The sequence below is a fragment of the Aythya ferina genome, assembly GCF_964211825.1.
Source record: "Aythya ferina genome assembly, chromosome: 2".
Taxonomy (NCBI): Eukaryota; Metazoa; Chordata; class Aves; order Anseriformes; family Anatidae; genus Aythya; species Aythya ferina.
This window is the reverse complement of record NC_140297.1, coordinates 126,402,801-126,426,560: the sequence shown is the minus strand read 5'-3', so window position 1 is coordinate 126,426,560 and position 23,760 is coordinate 126,402,801. Positions and strand designations below refer to the sequence as shown.

At 37.9% G+C, this 23,760-nt stretch overlaps 1 protein-coding gene across 7 annotated transcripts in view; it reads left to right on the top strand.

Moving 5' to 3' along the window:
* Window positions 1-23,760, top strand: part of NCOA2 (nuclear receptor coactivator 2) — a 197,351-nt gene that overhangs the window by 169,447 nt on the left and 4,144 nt on the right. For all 7 annotated transcript variants that reach the window (XM_084507649.1, XM_084507643.1, XM_084507646.1 and 4 more), the window contains 8 exons: window positions 480-609; window positions 4,602-4,767; window positions 6,742-7,020; window positions 9,041-9,118; window positions 9,672-9,912; window positions 11,620-11,797; window positions 14,134-14,332; window positions 19,173-19,262. In XM_084507649.1, coding sequence (XP_084363775.1) covers window positions 480-609; window positions 4,602-4,767; window positions 6,742-7,020; window positions 9,041-9,118; window positions 9,672-9,912; window positions 11,620-11,797; window positions 14,134-14,332; window positions 19,173-19,262 — 1,361 coding nt within the window. The remainder of the gene's footprint in view (window positions 1-479; window positions 610-4,601; window positions 4,768-6,741; window positions 7,021-9,040; window positions 9,119-9,671; window positions 9,913-11,619; window positions 11,798-14,133; window positions 14,333-19,172; window positions 19,263-23,760) is intronic.

The window sequence follows — 23,760 nt, the reverse complement described above, 5'->3', positions numbered from 1 at the left end:
GAAATGTTAATTTTAATGCATGTGTTGATAGGAACAGTTCCTGATACACTTGAACTCCATAGTGGTATGGATTTCCTAAGAAAGAGGATATGAAGTTGCTCTTGCTCATTAAAGACTGTGGATTTTTTAAAGAGGAAATGTTGTGAATATTGTCGTTGTACTTGACCAGCTCCAAAGCAAGTACATTCCTGTTATGATACTGACCCTATCTACTGCCTTTATTTAATGCTTTTCTTACTTTTTTTTTTGCATCTGTGATGTCATGTTTGCTGCTTTATGGTTTTGAATCCTTTCACAGTTCTTACATTACTTGTTCTAATTTTAAAACTGATATTTAACCCCCAAAAAATCACAGTGCTTTTAAGTGTAATGTTACTCAACTCTTAATGTTTTGATGGTTTTATTGTAACATAGATAATTCAACTGAAAGGATTAACATGAAAGCAGAAAAAAATATGCAGTTATTTTTCCTTGATTAGGGCCATCTGAATTGGAGATGAACATAGGAGGACCTCAGTACAGCCAACAACAGGCCCCTCCAAATCAGACTGCACCATGGCCAGACAGCATCTTGCCTATAGACCAGGCAACTTTTGGTGGTCAGAACAGGTAAGTCCTAGTGATGCATCAAAACTTGGAGAGATATTATAGGCTTGTATATATGCCTCATGGAAGTAAAGTCCTGTGTAAATATTCACCAAATGCATATCAATTTAACACTTGTAGTATTTTATGCTCATGAGATGTGTATGTGTTCTTGTAACACTTACAAATGCTCTTCTTGCTGTGTAATGTGTTGGAGGAATTGAAGGTTATGTGTAACTGTGAATGCTGCCAGTGCTGCAGATAGTTTCATCAATTTCACTTCTCATACATGAATATGGGCATGATTCTGTCTGGTTTGTGTGGTGTTCTTGTTAGTGCATAGTGCTGTTAAGTACATAGAAAGTATTTAAAACTCAGTGTGGAAAAATGCCAGAGCCTTTGTATTTACAACATAGCTGTCTTTTCCTGCCTTAGGTTAGTGTTTTTAGTAGTGCAGGACTTCAGCAACACCTCTCTTATTTGGGGTTTTTTAATTGACCTAAATTCTGTAAAAGGTGAGGGAAGAAAAATGAAGTGAAATGGAGGCTGTCTCTTCCACGAGGTTAATTCTTTCTCAGGTAACCAGAACCACCACTGTTTAATCACAGTTTATTTTAGCCTACATGTGAAATGCTAACTTTGTTTATTATTACGCCTTTTAAATAATGTCACACCTATGAGAAGCAGTGCATGCTTGTCTAAAAAGACACATATGTCTTCAAAAAGTTTGCAGCTTAAATCAGATAAATACGTGTCTTCAAAAAGTTTGCAGCTTAAATTAGATAAATACGTACTGTATATGTGATACAAAATGGACAGACAAATAAAGAAGAAATGTTGAGATGTTTTGAATTTGTGAGTTGGAATATCTTTTCCAGTAGCAGATAGGAGTGTTGAAAAGGAAGTGAGGAGGAAGCAGACAGAAGAAGTTTGTTTGAAGGAAGTTTAACCTTCTGACTACGTTATCTTAATTTTCTTTCCAAGAGGATGTTCTAAAATATTATAAAATAGTTTAACTATTTAACTATTAACTATTTAACTATAAATATATTTAACTATGTGGCATATTCTCTATTACTTTTCTATTTTTTTCCAGTTTTTCAAAATGTTTTGTGCTAATTTTCTCTCTGGTAGGGTGTCCATATGCCAAAAGCACTGTTGACATAACTTACTCACTTTTATAATGATACTCTAATATAAAATACAGGACCACATATTGTGATCAGCAAGTGTGGCAGTTTTACCCTGCTGGGCTGCTGAGCTCCACAACCGCTCTCTCACTCCCCCTCCTCAAAGGCAAAGAGGGAGAAAATAAAATGTAAAAGGCTCAAGGGTTGTGATAAGGACATGGAGATCACTCAACAATTACTGTGACAAGCAAAACAGATTCAGCATAGGAAGATTAATAAAATTTATGACCTATTACTAACAACAAGCTAGAGCAGTGATAAACAAACAACAACAACAAAAAACTACCAACACTTTCCACCCATCCACCCCCCAACCACCTCCTTCCCCCAAGCATTGATTGTACGTGGGCTGCCCACAGGCAGCAGTTCTCCAAGAACTGCTCCCACACAGTTCCGTATCATGGGGTCCATCCCCCAGGAGCAAACTGCTTCAGCACGGGTCCCCCACAGGTGGGTGGCAGCTCCCCCCAGACCTTCTGCTTCTGTGTGGGCTCTTCTCTCTGGTCCTGTCCTGCTCCTTTCCGTGGGCTGCAGGGGGACAGCCTGCTCCACCAGAGGCCTCTCCACAGGCCACAGGGGAATGTCTGCTGCATGCCTGGAGCACCTCCTGCCCTCCTGCTGCACTGTCTGCAGGTCTGGTTCTCACTCCTCACTCCCAGCTCCTGTTGCACAGCATTTTTTCCCCCCCCCTTCCTTCAATCTGCTCTCCCAGAGGCCCAACCAGCATCACTCCCTGGCTCAGCTCTGGCCAGCAGTAGGTCCCTTTTTTTAGCTAACTGAAGCTGGCTCTGGTCTGACATGGGTCAGCTGCTGGGCTCTGCGCATAGAGGCCACCCCTGTAGTCCACCTGCTACCAAAACCTTGCCACATAAACCCAGTGCAACAAGCCAGGCAGGTAATTCTCCAGTTTTGTTGTTTCTGCATTTCTCACAGTTTCCTTAGAGGTGGTGGAAAGAAAAAAATCCCATTGCACTGCATCTGATAACCCCCAAGTAGAGGTGATGAATTGTTTGGTGCTTCTTATTGGATTAATGCCTGGTATCTAATTGTTTCCTTGAGTATTATATAATGTAACTTGTTACAAAGTCAAAACGTGAGTTAAAATTTGTTTAGACAAAAATTAAACATTATCATTCCAGTATGTAAAAGAAATTGAAAAGAAAGAAAAGAAAGTAATTGTCATTAGTTAACTCTGTCCTAACTGAAACCAGGACATGTACAGAACTTGACAAATGCTTTAAACATTTTCTTTTTATATCTATTCATGCCCATTTACAATTTTGGGAAGTTGTTGTTCTTGGCTTCTGTTTGTTTGTCATTTGATTTTGTTTTGTATTGCTAGCCCCATTAATTGTCTGTGTTCCCAGATCATATTTATAAGTCATCTTTAAAGTTTCTAAGCAATTTGACTGAAGAATTGTTTTTGCTCTTCCACCTTGCTGATTTATAATACTGTTTGTGAGAGTTGTAGAAACTTTTCTATATAGGAGACAGGTTAACAGTTTTGCAGTGTCTTGAAGGAACATTGTATATACACATATTTTACTGTCTGGGATCTAGTTAAAAATAATATAATTTTATTAGTTTTCTTGTTTACTGTCTTTTGGGTTTTTTTTAGGTGTATAACCTAATGATGCATCTCTTCCCTTCTGCTAAGCTTTGGCATAGAGATTTTACTTCCATGGCAACCATATATCTCATTATGGAAACTAACTACACAAACGTGTTTTTTTGTTTTTCCAAACAGGCATATAAAAAGGATTCACATATAGAGCTTTTTCCTTCTTCCATGTGTGACAGCCTTTGTTTTCCCTGAGTAATTATCTGGAAAGGAATTCTACCATGATGTGCACATAGTAGCTGCCCTTGCTTGCAGAATGCTTTGCTCTATATTTTCTCTTGTAGTCTTGTAGTATTGTATGTGAAGTAGGGCTTGTGTGTGAAGTGTGCAAAACAAAATGATGTTGTTTGGCTGCTGATAAGGTGTCACTTCAGTTTTAGTTTATTTCTCAGTAAGTTTTGTCCTTTGGGTTTGGCATAAACCTTTATTCTGCCTGTGCAAGTAAGCATGGTTTGCATACAAATTCAAGGGTGAGGTACGCAGGATTACTAGGGCAGCACACTCGGCCTGGCAGTATCCAAATTCTTGCTGATGCTTTTCTGAGGCATATAACCAAGTACATAAACTGGTACCCAAGTGTACAATTCCATCAGATGTGCTGAGTTGATAAAGTGTTTTGCTGAAAACCAAAAGGGGAATGTCCTTTTCTTCCTGCTCTTTCATGCTTCTGGATAGCTCTTCCAGATGTTCAGCCTGTGTTAGCTCAGGCAGTCCTTGGACCCCAATATGACCCTTTAAGCTTGCTTAGCTTACTAGACAACCAGTTAAGAGTATCTATGGAAATGAATGCCATCTCTACTTTTGACATTATACTAAGTCTAACAGTTACAATTCAAAGGTACGGTTAGCTTTAAAAAAAAATTGTTTAATCTTCTGTGTTCAATGAATATATTCTACATGTATACTGACTTCCATGCTGATATGCTCCTCTCTGTAATATGAAATCAGTACTCAGGCATGTCTTCAGTATATTTGCTTGCTTGTCAGATACACAGTGCTTGAAGGGTCTTGACAGGCATTAATCATGCTATTTAACTATTTCTTTGGGAAGCAAACTTTCATCCAAAATAGGTTTCTAAACAAAATTGACAGCTATTAAAGTAATTTCTGTCTCCACTTGTTAGTTCAATTTGACTACTAATCCTCTGATATTATTTCTTGCTTTCCAACAGCTGTTTACCATCGCTGTATTCATGTTTTCACAGGCAACCATTTGGCAGCTCACCAGATGATCTCTTGTGTAATCATCCTTCATCAGAGTCACCAACTGATGAGGGTGCTCTCCTGGATCAGCTTTATATGGCACTAAGGAATTTTGATGGTTTAGAAGAAATCGACAGAGCTCTAGGAATACCAGAACTGGTTAGCCAGGTATAGTGGACATTACGTTGTATATATTAGGTGTTGTGGTTAAAGGACATATTGTCAAAGTGGAGGTTATGTGGACAGTGGAGGGAATGCGTGTTGAAGAAGAGAATTATAATACACTTCTTACAAGCTAAGATGGAGTTATATATTTTAGTGGGAGTCATTCTAACAGCTCGATGTCACCTGAAAATCTTGCTTCAGCCCCAGCTTTATACTTCCTTCCCTGCCACCCTCGTCTAGCTCTGCTTCTTCTGACCTTTGCTGAGCCAGTTTGCTTTATACAACTAAACTGACCAAACCTGAAAAATGAACAGGCTTCTCCTTATCTGGTGATCAGAGGAACAGCTTTGTGTGGGAGAAAGGTAAGATCTTGGCCAGAAATAAGGCATAGGAAAGAAGAAAAAAAGAATATGTAGACCTAGGAACAGAGAAGCAAGATTTTGTACAAGACCTTTGTTTTATGGTGGCAGCAAGCTTTCAAATGAGTAAAACTGTAATTTCACCCACAGTTCATTGTCTTCGTTGACTAATGTGAGATAAAGAATGAATTTCATTCCAAGCACTCAAAACTATATATATATATATATTAAATAGGAACATGTTTTCTATATTTAGCAGCATTAATTTGTTTGATTTTTTTTCTACCACCATTCTTTTTTATTAGCTTTCCTTTGGTTCTGGTCCATTTCAGTCCTTTATGGTGCAAAAATGTATTTAAAAAAATAAAAAAGGTTTTGGAGAAAAGCTAGTGCTTGATGTTTCTGACATCAGAATTGTATTTCCAAAACGGCTGTATGCACCTGTATGATGATTTAATATTCTCAGACAAGCCTAGAATACTCATTTCATTTCCTGGCACTCATCAGCATCCTGGGGATAACTTCTGAACTAGCTCTGCATTTTAGATACTACTTTTATCTCTTCACATACATGCACCATCTGTAACTATGAAATAGGACCAATGAAATACTGGACATATGAAAACTATCCCCAAGACTATTTGGTACAACACAAAGCTCAGTGAAGTGTTATTATGGAGATACAATTTATTGGTGAACTTCAATTTTGCAGAGTGAAACTTCTGTGCACTATTATATAGCTTTTGGAACACCATCCCGCAATGAATAATGCTTTATTTCACACCTAGTGTTAAATATATTTCTACTTAATTAATATCTCAGTGGGAACATTTAGAGGGTTTTGCAAATAAGAGAACTGTCACATTTTAGAACATGTTCTAAAAATACCCATCAAACATTTTACAGGAGCTTAAATTCTTTCTTTCATGAGGGCACTGAAATTTAGATTAAATTGATTTCCAAGATCAGTGTGGAATAAGCTATAAAGTTATTCTGGCTAGAGCAAATATTAGGAGGCATCTAGAATAGAGTTTAGAATTTTGTTAGCTTTTTTATGCTAGCAATAATCAGTTTGTGCAAAAGTGCCCTGAAAGAACTAGGCACTTTATTCACATTAGCTTCTGTGATGGTTTTAGGCATCTTTATTTCAAGTAATTATTTTGTTTAAAGAAACTGATAAAAATTTACTTTCATATCCTGATTCAATTCTAATGTCTTTGAATTTGTCTCTGATTCAATGGCAAAAATATCCTGGCAAAACTTTCTTTATAGATTTTATTACAGAATTTTTCATTTCAGGTTTGTATTCATTAACAGAATGATAAAAAGGCTATGTTAAGAACATGACAAAGAATGTGGATCTGGGAAGGGAAGGGGAATTTGTCTTCATGAATGTTTTATTACTCCAAAATAAAATTCTTTTTTTTTTTTTTTTTTTTTTTTAAGAATACAGAAATGTAATAATATAAAGAAAAAATAATAGAGAAAATTTACATAATTTGCTACGTAAAATGTTCATATTCTGAAACAATGTTTTTGTAGGGTGGCAGTAGTCTCATATAATCCTATGAAACATCATGTCCCACCAACCACTCGTATTGTTCCTGTATTTCTGCAGAGCCAGGCTGTCGATCCAGAGACTTTCCCTGGCCAGGAGTCAAGCATCCTGATGGAGCAGAAGGCTCCGGTATTCTCCCAGCAGTATGCAGCTCAGGCTCAGATGGCACAGGGCAGCTACGCACCCATGCAGGACCCCAGCTTCCACCCCATGGGGCAGCGCCCCAGCTATGCTGCCCTGCGCATGCAGCCCCGTCCCGGCCTCCGTCCTGCCAGCATCGTCCAGAGCCAGCCCAACCAGCTGCGGCTCCAGCTGCAGCACAGGCTCCAGGCACAGCAGGTACATCACCACCCCAGCATGGCTAAATGTGTTTGAGGGCACCTTGCTCAGGCCACACATCAGCTTGCTCAGAATAGTCCAAGTGTGTACTCCTTCATTAGAGTCTAATTCTACTTTTAAACTAAAAACACTAGCCATAATGAAGTTTGATGAGGCAATACCTTTCACATTATCTTTTTTTGATCTTTTTTGCCACTTTTCTTTACTCTGTCTATAATATTGTACAAGATTGTGCCCGGTATTTAAGCCTGTCTGACACTATTTCTTTGAGCAAGGCTACAGTGAAGCCTTTTGTTGCATAGGTCTTTCTCTGTTTATTATATCTTGACTCTTCCAGTAATCTACATTCATTATCTATTGCATCCTATATTGGTAAGATATTACATATGTTCTTTCTTTTTATCATTCTCTCTCTTTTTTTTTTTTTGCCTTGATCTACTTTTGAAGATCATTTTTCTTGTTTCATTTTTAAATATATAGGTTTGTAGTGTTATAAAAAGATACTATTGCTTTTACTGGAAGAAAAAAAAATCATCGGTGCTCTTCAATTTTTAAATTCTACCTCCTAAGGGTGCATGAACAAGCAATTCCAAAATGTCATAAGTTAAGCAGGTGGGGCAAAAAGTCAGCTTGACTGAGCAGGGGTCTTTTAGAGCTTAGGTGGAAAAACAAAGTGTGGAATTTGCTGCTCCACCTGGATGCATATAAGTCTATGGGGCCCAATGAAATTCATCCCAGGGTACAAAGAGAGCTAGCTGATGTCATCATGAGACCTCTCTCAATTATTTTTCAATGGTATTGAGAATCCAGAGGTACCCCAGTTGACTGGAAGCTGGCAAATGTTCCAATTTTCTGGAAGGGCAAGAAAGAAGACTCTGGTAATTATAGGCCTGACAGTCTCACTTCAGTGCCTGGTAAACTTATGGAGAAAAATATTCTAGGAATTATAGAAAAATACCTGAAGGACAATGCAGTCACTGGTCATAGCCAACATGGGTTTATGTGAGGGGAAGTCCTTCTTAATTTTCATTTATGATAAGGTCACCCATTTAGTTGACCAAGGGAAGCCAGTTGATGTAATCTTTTTGGATTTCAGTAAAGCTTTCAGTACTGTTTCTCACAGTATCCTTCAGGACAAAATGTCCAGCATATACCTAGATGAAAACATAATACAATGGGTGAACAATTGGCCGATAGGTCAGACTCAAAGTCTTACTATAAAGGGGATTACATCAGGCTGGTGAGTGAGAGAGCTTCCAAAAAAAGGCTATAAAAGTAGTGAAGGCTTTAGAGGGAAAGATGTGTGAGGAGCAGCTGGTCCCTTGGTTTGCTCAGCCCCGAGCAGAGCAGGCTGAGGGGAGGCCTCATGGCGGCCTGCAGCTCCCTCACGAGGGGAGTGGAGGGGCAGGCGCTGAGCTCTGCTCTCTAGGAACAGCGACAGGACCCGAGGGAACAGCATGGAGCTGAGACAGGGGAGTGTCAGGCTGGGGGGTTAGGGAAAGGTTCTTCACTGAAAGCATGGTCGGGCACTGAGACAGGCTCCCAGGGGAAGTGGTTACAGCACCAAGCCTGCTGAAGTTCAAGAAGCATTTGGACAATACTCTCAGATACATGGTCTGTTTTTTGGGTGGTCCTGTGTGGAGCCAGGAGTTGGACTTGACGATCCTTGTGGGACCCTTCCAACTTGGGATATTCTGTGCTTCTATGATTTCTGCCCTAAACAGACCTCTGATAAGGTCTATCAGAGTCTGATCTCAAGAGTCCAGTCCCAAACTGAAAAAGGGTAGGAATCATAAAGACAGTGTTTGGAAAATAGCTTAGTGTTTGTGTTGTTATTTGTGTATCACGTATTGCCTCATTCTGAAGTAGGATTCTATGAATGACAACAGGACCAGCTAGGTCCTCAAATCTACTTATTGGAAAGATGTTTATGCTTCTTTATATAAAATTTCCCTTTTCTGTTTTTCCTTCTAAGAACTCTCTCTTTTTTTTTTTTCTTTTTTTTTTTTAATCTCTTTAGAATCGGCAGCCACTGATAAATCAGATCAGTAGTGTCTCCAACATGAATCTGTCATTGAGACCTGGAGTGCCAACACAGGTGGGGAAAACAGTACTTTAAAAAAAAAAAAAAACCACTAACTTTATTTTCCTGTTTCTCCCTCAAATCCTCAAATTAGTCTATGCTACAGTAGTAATGTGATATTGTTAATACATACAACAAATTTTAAAGCTTGAATACTAATAACGCAGTCTAAATGATAAGTATTTTGCTGTTTTATTTCTGAGAGTCTCATATTTACATAAGGTGGGTAGTTATTTACTAGAAATAGATATAACTGCATTTTTAACCAGGCTTCTTATTTACTAAAGATGCATTTTTTTAAACGAGCTACTCTATTTGCAATTACAAATTGCTGCAATATTAAATGCAGTTATTATTTCTGTTAGTGACACTTTCACTGTTGGAAATTTTCCCCAGCAGAATTATTAACAGGATTCTTTTCCCCCGTTTAATGTTATTGTTAGGTGTGTGGTGGGGAAGATTAAAATAAATAAATAAATAAATAAAAATCTGGGATCTTCCTCACTGCTCTGCAGGTCAGGTTGCCTTTGCAGGAGTTATTGATAGGTGGCGGTGGTTTTCCCTCCAGGGCCCCATCAATGCGCAGATGCTGGCACAGAGGCAGCGGGAGATCCTGAGCCAGCACTTGCGGCAGCGGCAGATGCAGCAGCAGCAGCAGCAGCAGGTGCAGCAGCGGACACTGATGATGCGAGGGCAGGGCTTGAGCATGACCCCGAGCATGGTGGCCGCCGGTGGCATACCAGCAACCATGAGCAATCCGCGGATCCCGCAGGCAAACGCACAGCAGTTTCCGTTTCCTCCAAACTACGGTACTGGTTCTACCTCCCCCAGTTATTTTTCAATCCCACAGCCACTTGTCTGGCTCCCCAGAGGAGATGGGAAGTGTGGAGATTTTGGCCTCTTGGGAGTCCTTAACTGTGACACGTTACTTTCCACTTTCATAGCTCAAGTACCACAGATTCTCTGAGGACTGGTCCTTTCTTGAGCAATAGCAGAAATGTTCAACATGTGTGTTTGTTTATATGCATAGATATGTGCACGTATAGATGTATGCACACATGTACACATATACATGTGTACTAGCTTGATAGACCCTGAATTTTGATTAAATAAATCAATATATAAGTAAAAGTGCAAATGAAGAAAAAAATGTGAATTGATATTGGCAAACCACATATAGTGATCAGAAGCCAAGCTGATCCTTTTAAATCATTCTTATGTTGGTAGGGATTTTTTTTACATTTTGGTAATAAAATATTGCTTAAATATATTCTTGCCAATTCTTGCCAGTCCTTTGTGTGTGCATTTTAGTGTAAAATTAATGAGTAACTGTTAAGCTTAAATAATAAAAATTAGTTTCTGATAAGGCATTCCCTTCACCATCCTTAAACCTATTTGTAATATGATAGCTAATACCATTTTGTTTGTATGCTTTACAAAGCTGCATACTGCTTTGTAAGTTAGACCTCCACACAGTTATTTTTAAAGAACTTCTTGATTTTATTTAGAAGAATTGTAAAAGCTATGTTACATTATACTGAATAATATGAAATGAGTAAGTGAAATTTTGAATATGAAACGTACTGATAAAACCAAAACAAATTATTTCCACTCAATTCAAGTTTGCTATCTATTCTGGTCTGGTATCCTTTACACAATATTCTAATTTGTAACAGCGCTTTCCCTCCACATATTTGTAATTGCTTTATGAAAACAAAGAGACATTAAATTATTCGCCTTTTATGACATAGACTGAAATACAGAGAAGTTAAGTCATGCAGACAGCAAATATAGGAATTGATTTCATACCACCTGATTCATACCACCAGCATTAAGAGTGGATTGTTTCTGTAGAGTATGCTGTTGTTGATAAACTTAAGACCAAAATGACTTGGTTTAAAACAAAATTTCTTCATGTAATTGGTATTTTACAGTTTAAATTGTTTTCTGTGTATCTAGATATTTTTTTATGTTACAAAATTATTAAATCCTTGCACAAAATAGCATTGTCTGTTTTGACATGGACATGGAAATCAAGATATTAAGGCTCTAGTAACTTTAGGAAAACTTGAAAATTATAGCCTGAGTGTTAAAAGGTGGTAACTTCTTCTGCAAAAATGGAATTATAGACAGAAGCAAACTGTCTGCTTGTTTGTTGCTTTGAATGCACTTTCTGTGGAATATATATATATACAAAACACTGCTAAGTCATATATGTATATATGTCACTTAACAGTGTTTCTCTTTGTGATCTCTAATGGGAAGAGACTGCTTGTACAGTTATGACAAACAATTAGCCAACATACTTAAGTTAAAAAACATGTTAAGGTTATATGTGTAGTATTTAGTTTATGATGTCTTGCTTTTAATCTAGGTCCTACGTTAAGATACAAGGTTATATAGGTTCCAGGTGGTATAAGCAGAACTGTGCAGAAATGTCTGCACATTTGAGCTATTGTTTGTTTATTTTTTAACTTTTTATGTACAGTGGCTAAATTTCTCTTTTTGTTCTTTAGGTATTAGTCAGCAGCCCGATCCAGGCTTCACAGGGGCCACCACTCCTCAGAGTCCACTGATGTCCCCAAGACTGGCTCATACTCAGAGCCCCATGATTCAGCAGTCTCAGGCTAATCCTGCCTATCAGTCCTCTACAGAGATGAACGGGTGGGCACAAGGGAATATGGGTGGAAACAGGTAAATCCAGAACAAAACAAAAATGAGCGCACAGACTAGTGGGTCTATGTGCTCATATGGTCTACATTTATTTATGGGGTTGTTTATATGTATTTCTTTGCTGTTAACTGTCTATCCTAAGAGAGAGTTCTTTTCAATTTGGCTTGACGAATTTATTTAAATACCATCTTCATACAAGGCCAAGTGAGTGCATAGCTAAAAGAGGTGCATCCACACAATGCATTGTTTTGACTGTGATAACTGATAAAACATGGTATGTCCTTAAGAAGTAACTGTATTGCACAGTGAACTCCAGCTCCTAACGTTTGTGTGGATGCATTTCTTCTGCATACGATTTAAATGTTGTGCTCCCATGCTGCTTTCCACGTGGCTGGATCAGCTGAGCTGTAGCCTGTGCATTCTGTACTGCTCTGGAATTGCAGTGACTGGATAACACCTCCTGCCTCAAATGCTGGAGCACAACCAGGTTTGATCCATTAGTGCTTGCACATATATGGGGGGCAGCATATAACTATCATTCTCTGAGAGCATTGTAGAATGCCTCATGCATGCAGTCACCTTTTCAGTTGAAACCTATGCCCCAGTCAGTGTAACTCTAATAATCAGTCTGTCAACATTGAATGGGTTGGATGTTGAACACAATCTGTAGGCAGCAACAAGCTTCCAGATGGCAATGATCTACGCTTTTCAATGCAGCACAGATAGATCTATCAGGCTGATGTATAACCAAGCTGTATCAATTGCACACAGGTCACTAGCACACTGTTTTTATTGTCCTAATGCTCTCAGGTTGCTTTTATTATCCTAGCCCAACAGCAAATCATCTTCCTGCTGAAGAGATATATTCATAATCTATCGATCTTCCATAGATTTAGTAAACCCAGAAAAACAGTACTTCTGTGATGAGGTTGATACAAGTAAAGTTCCCCTTAAGGCAACCAATTACTCCCTCATCCTAGTCCTTGTCCATGCCTCTTATTCACTGCCTTAGTGAAGCATCTACAGGATAGCTACTGCTACAGCATAGCTACTGCTGCCACAGCGTCTACTGAAACCACAGCAGGGGCAGCTTGGTAGACTAATGGTTGGCTTGCTAAACTGCAGCTCTACAGTGGAGAACATGTCAAATGTGTTTACACAAGCCACTGAGTATTCACAATGATCTGTAGTGTACTGTTTCAGCCAACCAGATAACAACTTAAAAATGGGGTTAGGTGGCCTGAAAAGAGATGGAATGGAAGGAAGAGGATTGTGAGATTTTCAGAGTTTGGTCCTGAGCCCGGAATGCAGTTGCATTCCTCTGTAAAGAAAGTCTCACAATGGGCAGTGCACAGCAATAACATAATGGATTACCCAAGTGCATGGCTGAGTGTTAACCTTGAAAAGGTTCCCTCATCTGGGGGAGCAGTGCTTCACAGAAGAGTAAAAGTCAGCTGCTAATTTAGAGGCGGCTGCTGTGTACGATCTGACATGCAACAGTCCTTCTACAGTATTTCAGTCTCTAATGAAAATCCTCTAAACAGATACATCTTCAGTAATAATTCCTTCATTGACTGTTGAGGTATGTTTAAAAAGTGGAAAAGACTGACATGTAAATAATGGAGTGTGTTTTAGGAAATATAAAACCTCTGTCATATGACTTTTAATATAACTTGAAGGAAGATGCTATCCAGAAAGCACTTGACTTTGAATAAAATCTGGGATGAGATTTTCCAGTTATCTTTTCTTATGCTGTTCTGAAATGGCCTTAAAGGAGCATAGAGGGCAATTGTCTTAGACTTTATGTTGTTTCTTAGTGTCACATTTTCAAAACCTGATGCTAAGATTTAGTAAAAAAATTTCTGCACAGCTGCATGTCTATATTTGTGAGCCCACTTGCCATAATTGTAAGTGCAAATCTGGTATTCAGATGTACAAATGGCCTCTTTTGCAAAAAGAAAGCTTATTAGATCAGATCCAATACCAACCTAACCGATACTGATGAGGGGAAAAAAGGTGTTTTCCCTCTAAAAATTACTTTCCCAAACATATTTAAAATATAAATGAAGACATATTTAGACAGCTCGTTGGCTGTTATTGCACACGCATAACAGATTTGTACTCTGCCATAGTTTCACACGCAAAGGCATGCATTTTTGTGCACAGACATGGGACCTGAAATTTTGAAAATCTATTCCTTAGACATTGATGTAGCTGAAAACTAGTCTTTCCTTTGGAGTTGGCATAAACAACAGTATGTACAAGTTGCAGCTTAAAATATATTAAAAAGAGAGTAGTTTCCTAGTGGCTTCAGCATTCTGAGTCTGACACATTGCTTTTTCCATTCCTTGCTATAGCATGTTTTCACAACAGTCCCCACCACATTTTGGGCAGCAAGCAAGCACCAGCATGTACAATAATAACATGAACATCAGTGTATCCATGGCAACCAACACAAGTGGTATGAACAACATGAACCAGATGACAGGGCAGATCAGCATGACCTCAGCGACCTCTGTGCCTACATCAGGGTTGTCCTCCATGGGTCCTGAGCAGGTGAGAATTTAAGGACTTGAGATGACAGCTAGAGGATTTTCTTTGACTTTCAGTAGTTTTTCAGGTCCGCTGTGTTGGGCTGTAACTGCTGTAAGCCATTATGTTTCTTCTATTAGTTTTCTTAAGAAATGTTTATGATAAAAAGGCTTTGTTTTTGGCTCCGCACTCAGATAACCAGTGATTAATTAGGTAGAGAACACCAATTGCAACTACATTTCCAATTTTGACCTAGCACCACTATAGCTAGCAGGTGTAGTTGCTCCTGGACTTCGGTGGAAAACACGTGCCGATCTAGCTCCTGTTCTCAGTAGGTAAGTTTCCACAACACAGCTGGGGGTCACCAGTATCTGTGGTAGTGTTCTCAGCAGTGGAGGCTAGGACTGAATGGCAGGCAGCCATTTCCTAGAGGTAAAAGTGACACATGCTGGCATGGGCAGTGTGGAAAATGCTTCAACTGCCACTGTCCTTGTAGTACCACAGGCAGTCAACTTCAAGAACTGTCAGACTGGCACCTTTGCGAGCCCCAGGTCCACAGGGGGGTTTCATAAAGTGGTGCGTATAATGTAGATTGCTAAATCAATAAGTAAGTAACCTGTTCTCTTCTGCTGTGAGGAGGTTTACACACTTGTTTGAATTTGAGACTGCTAATTAGAGCATCTGATAAAGGAAAATAACATTTCCAATTATTGGCTCATCATTAAAATCACTCAGTGCATTAAGATATCTAACAAACAGATTCTCTTAATTAACAGGTTTGTATGTTTGAGAGCTGAACTTTGGTACATTTAAAGCACAGACTTCAAATTATGGACCTTTCTAAGAAATATTGGCAGGAAAGTACTGCTTGTGTCTTCAGGCAGTTTCTACTGCTATGGTTGACAATATTGTAAATCTTTTTTTTTTTTTTTTTTTTTTTTTTTTGAGACTATAAAATTAGAGTTTAAAGACAGACATATGATTTACTTGTTAATAAATGTCTTTTTCCAGCCTAAATGTGGTAGCAGGCTATTTACTTTTCCAATGTAGTCCTTTAAATATTTTTTCCTTTCCTCTTTTTCTGTATTTTAAATAGAGCCATTCTATCAACATGATTTTTTGTTGCTGTTTTATCATAGAATCATAGAATGGCTCTGGTTGGAAGCGACCTTTAAGATCATCTAGTTCCAACCCCACTACTATAGGCAGGGATTTAGTTTTGTTTCATTTTGCTTTCTGTTGGGTTCCTTTGTTTGTTTTTTTTTCTTGTTGTTTTGTTTTCTGGTAAGTTAAACAAGCTGTTTCAGTCTTTTCTAGTAGTCTTTACATTCCTTTTCCTTTCCTGCACCTGTTCCTGTTTGAATCACTGTTTCCTAAACACCAGTGCCATGTGCATAACACTAGTTCTTCCCCATTTCTCTTGGAATACACTGACAGATATAGCCCCAGATCACATTTGTCTTTTACAGCTGCTGCATACTGGTGACCTGAAGTAATTCTGATACTGCCAAATCTGTCACCTTCTCTGATATTTCCAGTTGCTAAGCTCCCAGCTACAGCAAACTTTTTTAGTAGTAGTAGCAGTTTCCAAGTACATACTGTTAAACATTTTAATGTAGCAAAACAATAGTAAAAAAAAAAAAAAAAAAGAGGGAGAGAGAGTAGGGATTTGAAGATGACAGCCCAGTCTGATTTCTCAGCTTGCACATACTAAAACAGTTTCCCCCAGGAACCTGAACTAAAACACATACATTATAGAAAGAGATCTGATTTTATCTCAGACTTCCATGCAGACTACTGTTTCCACTGGCACAGTTGTTGCACTGCTTTTTCTTCCTGTTAAACTAATAGATCTTGTTTCAAGATAGCATTTATCTAACTTCCAGTAAACCGAATAGGTTGAATTTCTTTATTCATCTCAATATTTGTTTTTCAGCCCTTTGGTCCCTGTTGTGAATCTACTCTAAACTCCATTATTGTTCTAGAAGTACGCACAGAGTAACTGGGCACAGTGATTTCGCAAAAGCTGTCTAGAGACTTAAATTTTGCTTCTAATTTCTCTTTCAAGAGGATTTGCCTTGGCTCTATTTGTGACACTGTCATACTGGTGAGCTTATACTGAAACCTCTAGGGTGATACCCATATCCTTCTCAGTGCTACACAAATAAAACCTGCATTCTTTGTACCCAAACGTATTTCTCTCCTTTTGCCTACATTCAAATGCATTTGTTAAATTGAGTCTATTTAACCAAGGTACAGTGGCTCATTTTGTAAGAGTAACCTGTTTTCCTCCTGATTTACCACCCCAGCACTGTGTCATCTGCAAACTGCTAGCAAATGTTTTAATGTTTTTGTTTCATCTAGGTCAGATTTGGCCAGCTGGCAGCTGAGGGGCCATTTCTGGGCCACAAGACACTACTTTTTAGTCCCCAGGAATGTTTGCTGTGCTGCTTCACATTTTCCTTTCCGAAAGATGGGAATAAATAAATATATTAACAATTTATCTTTTTTTTTATTTTTTTTTCCTATTTTAAGGACATAGTGTTATACAATTTGGCATCTTTATTTAGCAATTCGCCTAGGCTGTGCTAAACTTTGCTTGTAACTGGTGATTTTCAGAATGACTGTATTTTCTTTAATTCTGCTGACTGATTTACTGGGCTGTCAGAGAATCAATTTGAAGTCTGTGCAGGAGAGGAAACTTTCAGAATATGAAACAAAACCACTCAGAAATAATGCCCATTCAGAAGAGATGTTTATTAATCTGCATAGGTGCAGTAAAGCTGAGGTCAAAATTATCATAGCATTTACTGAGAGTTAGCTTGAAACAATATTTTGGTTTTGTTCAGCATAGTGGATGAAGGGAGCTGTAGAGGGGAATAAAACTTCTAATTCAGCTTGTTAATAATCATGCTTCATTGGCAGGCAGCCGTAGTAATGTCTTTAAATTCAAAGGGGTTGTAAAACATGTCCTGCCTTCTTTTAGTCAAATTTCATATATAATAACACTGCTTGCCCATGGAAAATTATAAAAACTCATCCATTTCTTTGTCCTTTTTTCTTATTTTTCTGATTGAATTGTTATTGCCTACAGAAGAGTTCATGTGGGATATTTTATGTTTCAAGGACTTCCAAAGCAAATGTCTCCATGTGACAAAACAGGAGATTTTCTTTGTATCTGTTACCGTGCAAGTCAGGATTCTTGCATCATCACTGCAAAGAGATTCTGTGATTGGAACTTCACTGATGCCTTTATTGCTCTTGTGGTGTGCAGCCGGGAGCCATTTTCCTTTTCCGTGACTCTCCTAACTCTGCCATGATGCAAATCAAGCATTCTTCTTTTTGTTCCCAGACTGCTTTTGATTCACTGAAATACAATTTTGTATTTTTGCCTTTTTTTTTTCTCTCTTTATTTACTGAACAAATAGAAAAGGCACTTGGGCCTCTGCATTCCAATGAATATTGATCAGTAGCAGAATATACTTTTAAAATATGGATTCTTTTGCTTCATCAAATGCATGTAGATAAAGCTGTGACATTGTTTGATTTCTTTCTTTCACATCAAAATAGTGTGGTTCTCATCCTTTCTGATCTAAATTTTCAGATTCTTTTTTAAAAAAAAAAAAAAAAAAGTCTCCATCTGCTTTAAGTGGAAAGAATCACTAGGAGACTTGCAGTGCTTCAGCAATCAATGTCTTTAGAGTTGAAATTTCCATGGCAAAAATATTTAAGTTTTTAACCTTTCCTGTTGAACCGCAGTCGTGTCTCTGGTGACATGCTGAAACCGTCTTTGTAGCGATGCTATTGCATTTAACTTTGCAACTCTGCAAAATTAGGGAGTAGCAACAGAAAAAACAGTCAGGAGGACCTGAAACAGGAGGACTATGATGTGGTAAATTTAAGGCAGTCTTCTCCCCCTGCTGCAGCAGGTTGCTGTAGCTGAAGCGAGTGCAGTGGCAGAACCTCCTCTCCTTGGCAACCAAGATCTCCTAAAGGGCAGGTGACACAAAACAGCATTTTCCTTCTAGCAAATTCTAGAGGGGACTATCTTCACTGTTATCACATACACCTAGTCTGAGGGAAATAAGAAATAAGAAGAGTTAGCCAAAACTCTCTAGGGAGATGTTTTTTTTCTCCGTAAAACTTCAAAGGGAAAGATTTTATAATACTTCAGTCTCTTGCTGAAAGGCTGTGTTTTGTGTTTTACACCAGTTCCTACATGGTGAGATTAATCCTTTTATTAAGGCAGCAATGTTGTAAATTTGGCAAGCCGCTCTTTCCACATAACTAAGCATGACAGACCATTTGGTTGTGCGGATACTTTCCTATGGCTGCATTCAGAAAAATTTTGAGACCGTCCATGTAGAAAAGCATGGATCTTCCTCCCATTGCTTATGAGGAAAAAAAAAAAAGAGTCATTAACACTAAATCAATAGTCAATACAGTTCAGCCTGCATATTATCTCATCAGCCTTTGGAAAGTTGCATAGTGGTTTGCAAAAGCAGAAAAGCTGTGTGTCATTGAGGTTAGGAAATTATTCACATGTCTCTGCTTTCAGGACTTTCATAGCAGGCAAGTCCTCTTACAATAATACTGACCTAATTTATGGAGCCTGTTTTGTTAAATATGCACAGGGGTCATAGTATCAGGAATTAAATCTCCGTTTGTTGACTGTAAAGCAGAATAATATGAATCAAACATGCTGCCCAAGAAGGGTGCTCAACCATATAGCTGCTTTCCTGATGACTGTGTCATTTCAAATGTGGTATATGCAAGTAGCTTAGTGGTTTCTAATACTTTAATTTCCACTACTTTTTCCAACATCATTTTTAATTCATTCTCTTTAATATCTTGTTACCAATAGGTTAATGATCCTGCTATGAGGGGAGGCAATCTATTTCCAAACCAGCTGCCTGGAATGGATATGATAAAGCAGGATGGAGATGCAACACGGGTAAGAGATGACATATGGAGGCATAAAGAGGCTACTGATCTATGAATATACCCTGGTCAGGAATGGATACAGTATCTTTTTACTTAGAAAGTTAAAAGTACTCAGGGTGCTAGTAATAAAGTATTTTGCAATTAATTTTTTGAATTTATCTTTACGTAGCATCCATACCAAGTTCCTTGTTTAGATCCCCTAGCATAATTAAAGTGAATAATACAGAAAATATTTACACTAACAGAATACTTTATTGAATTAACAGACAGTCACGTTCAGTAGACTTTTATTTATAGCTATATTTGCTTTTTACAGAGCAATTACATGACTATTTGCTGATGATGGGAGAGACTTACTGTTGATTTATATTTGCACTGCTGCATGCTTAACCCATTTCATGTTTCATCCTGCCTAAGTATTTTTCCACTTCTCGTTGCTTTATACTTACGGCAAAAATCATATGAATTATTTCATTTATTACTTTCTATACACTGCTTGTTCTGAGAAGAGTGGTGATACTGAACTAATTTTCACACAAATCTCCAGCTAATAGTGTAACTAGCTTTTGCTTAGGTCAAAAGTGTTTCTTATTCCAGACAGTAAGAGTATTAAAGGGCAGACCTTGTAGAGTTCTTGGCATGTGGCCAAGTAAACGAGGTGTTTTTTATGTGCCCCTCCTCAGTCGAAGTTTTTTGTTTTGTTTGTTTGTTTAATGGAAATAACCTTCACTGATTTTGATTTTTTTTTTTTTGCAAAAAACACAATATTTTGAGACCTGAAAAGATTTGAAACTAGAGTACAATATTTTTCCTGCATGATCCAAGCATTGCAGCTGTGCAAACCCATCCAAATGTAAGAAGCTGACCTTTCTATACAGTGAGGCAGCCTCACATAGAAACCTGTGCACTGGAAAATAATATACATATCATTCTTGGGATGAAGAGCCTGTGCCAGCGAAGCCGACGGCTGAGCGCTGGCCGGATTTGGGGCTGAGCAGTATGGGCATGGGGGAAGCACCATCTAGTGGCTGCTGCTCCCTTGCTGCTGCCTCTTGCTCCTGCTCCTCTTGCCCAGCTGCTCCTTCATTTCAGAGATGTGATGGTAAGACTTTACAACAAACTGATTTCAATGTGTCCATTTCCTGAAATCCTTGGTGCACAGTGCTGTGCAAATATTTAATCTGGGAGCACTGATCTATTTATTCTCTCCTTTTATTCCTGTTGGAAAACTTCTATTCAAAGTTGATTCAGATGGGATAATATAAGGGAAATGACTAGAGCATAATAGCCAGTTAGCAGCAGCAGGAAGCAAAGATCTGAACAAGAACCATAAGGAAAATTGCTTTTGTTTTTTATATTGATATCTGCCACATTCTATGCAAAATGTTATCCTCAAAAACAATGTGGGAGATCTACCCTAATATTTCTACAGAAGTCATTTTAAAACCTGCTGTAAGTCCATCATTTCTTGTCACCTTCTAGTAAGCTGTGCTGGAATCAGAAAGAAGGAATTAAGTAAACAATTTTTCCCCTTATGTTGAATACCAAAGCAAAAATTAAGGTTTCCAACCTTAATTTAGGGGTAAAAAATGAATAATAGAGTAAAGCAAAACAATCATTCATTAACTGCAAATATGTTAAGATTAATGAAAATGAAGGAAGTCAAAGTACTGAGTAAGAAGTAGCCATTTGTAGTGTATTTGATCATATCCATCTCTTTTTGCACATGTGTTTAAAACTTCCCAGAGGCCGATTCTTGATTCACCTTGGTTCACGTGAGAAGGGACTGTCTCTGGGATGGAGGATCTGTACACAGAGAAACCTTTCTGCAGCAATTTCAGGGTGACTTTGGTGATTGACAAAAAATGTAATGTGTTCTGCCTTAGCAGAAGCTATCATATACTGAGGAGTTATGTTCTTAATTTCCCTAACTAGTACATTGCCTAAGCAGTACATTGCCTAATGTTAAATTTCATGCATTAAGAGAAGACAGGCTGTCAGAGAACAAAATTCAGGGTACCACCGAGGAAACAAAGGAGAAGACAATGGTTGGGGGGGGAAGAAAGCTAAAGCGGAAACGTGAAGCAAATTCGAAAGAATGTTTTAAAAGAGACTGAAGAGAGAGTGGATGTGACAGAAAATATCTGGAGAGGTACAAAAGAGGGTGGAAAAAGTCAGGGAAGATGGTTTGAAGTGCAGGTGGAAGGAAACAAGTGACAGGACATCAGACAAGACACTGAAGGGCTTAAAATAACAGAGTCAACGCCTTGACAGTGAAATGGACAGTGGCCACACATGACAGTAGTTTTGTCTCATCTGGAGAAAATCAACTTCTTAAATTATTTTGTAAGGGTACATCTGATGGCACTCCTGAGTTTTATTCTACTAACATAGTTCTGACTGTCAAGAAAAATATAAATGAATAATGTTTCATATGCACTATAAATTTCTTTTGCAGAACTTTGAATTTAGAGGTCAAGTAGAGACTACTTTTGTGCATCTGTGCTATAAATTGCTCCTATGTAAGATACTTAAGAATTTTAAGAAAAATTAAGAATTTTTTTTTTTTTTTTAAGAAAAAAAAAAGCACAAGTTGTGTAATTAGAAAGCTGAAAGGATGATTAATGTGCTTCATTCCTTGGCAGTTGTAGTATAAACATATAAAAAATGAGAAATTCATTTGAAAAATGAGAAAATTATCACACAAATTTGGGAGATTTTTTTTCATTGTTTCATAAATTTCATATCAGCAACTGTAATATTTTAAAGGAATTGGCTCTGTTTAGAGCTGAGTAAATAGGAACTAACATGCTATTGCTGAGGTCCATGCAACTATAGTTGTCAAATCTCTACATTTTCTATTCTAACTTGTTTGCCTCATACTATTTCAGTTTGTTTTAACATGTTACAGATAAAATTTGTAAAGCTTTTAGGATATACAAAGATGATACTAATATTAAACAGAGAATATGTTTTTAATGTAACTGGAAGACAGAATTTCCTGTCTCTTTCAAAGCACAAAGTATACTTTATGTATAAAGCTGACTATAGTTGCAACTGGAACATTTAAGATGTTATTATTACATGATTATTGAAATAAACTTTTTAAAATAATTTAATGTGGTAAAAGAAAAATTTGAACCTGTTCCTATTTAGAAGTGAATATCTGGAGAATACTGTTTGTATCTGAAGTTTGTGAGAGATTTTCAGATTGCTTCTTTATAAAGTTTTACAAGCAGTTGTTTTATCTTTTTTTCTTTTTTCTTTTTTCTTTTTTTTTAATGGTTAAAGTTACATAAATCAGTCATGGAAGTTATTCTGAGCATTTTTTCCTCTATTCTTTATCCACCTGGAAATAATAATTTGACAAAATTATTTCAAGTCCTCTTTGCTTTTGTTATATGTAAATAAAAAGGAAAAAAAGTTTTTCCTAGAGGCATATTTGTGCATTCTTTGTATTATTCCTTCCTTTTATATATCTTATCACCTACAAAATAGAACTTTAAAAAATTTACAGAGCACAAATTTTATTCAGATCACTGTATAGTGGAAACATTTATTTAGAATCTGTATAGAGATAATATTTGCTTAATGTGCACTCTGGAAATAAGGACATCTCCTTTTGATTTTTCTCTTCTGTTCTGCACTTTGTGATCAGAAGGCACTAGTAGGGTCCCCAAACTGCCTCTCAACATATCAAAAAGAGGAGCCAAAGTCTGACTTACACACATTAACCAGAGTTTGAGGGGAGGAAGTGTGGTGTCTGTGTCCCCTGACGAAGTTAGGAGGAGCAGGAGCAGGACTCGTGTTAGCTGGCAGATCGTGCTCAGGGCTGGCCACCCCAGAGAGCTCCAGCTGTTCCAAGCGGGCTGAGAGGAGTAAATGTACAAAACCTAGCACCTTGCTTTCCTGAATGGTGGGATGTTTTCCAACACTGGCTTAATTTGACAGTGAAGGCACATTTCTAGACTTTCTGTGATTGCAAAGAAAAAGGTGATAAAATCCAAAGGATTGCCTGGACAGCTTCCAGAAGATTGGGCTAGTGGCATGCACATGGAGTGGTGAGGAAGCTGCCAGTGCCATGCCTGAGCAGCAAGTCCATCCTCCTACACAGCAGGAGCCTCTGAATACAAGTGAAAAACAGCCCCTGGGAGAAAAAGAAGTGGTTTCCAGTTGGATTGGCTCTCTGACCTGACTGACCACAAAGCCACATGGGAGCAGGAGTTTGCAGAGAGGCACAGGCTGCAGTCACTAGAAGGAACAGTCTTAAAACAACTGTGAAAACCACATCCTGAGGCTTTTTTTTTTTTTTTTTTTTTTTTTAAATAAGAAAGTACAAGATAATCAACTCAACTGAAAACAGCTTAAACTCTATTTGTGTACAGACACTGTAATAAATGTGAAGTAAAGAGCATCTCTAGGGATTGGTAGTTGAAGGTTTGTTTTTTTAAACTTCCTTATTCCTTTTTTTTTTACGATGTTTTTTTGGAGTGGAAAGTGAAGCAAGA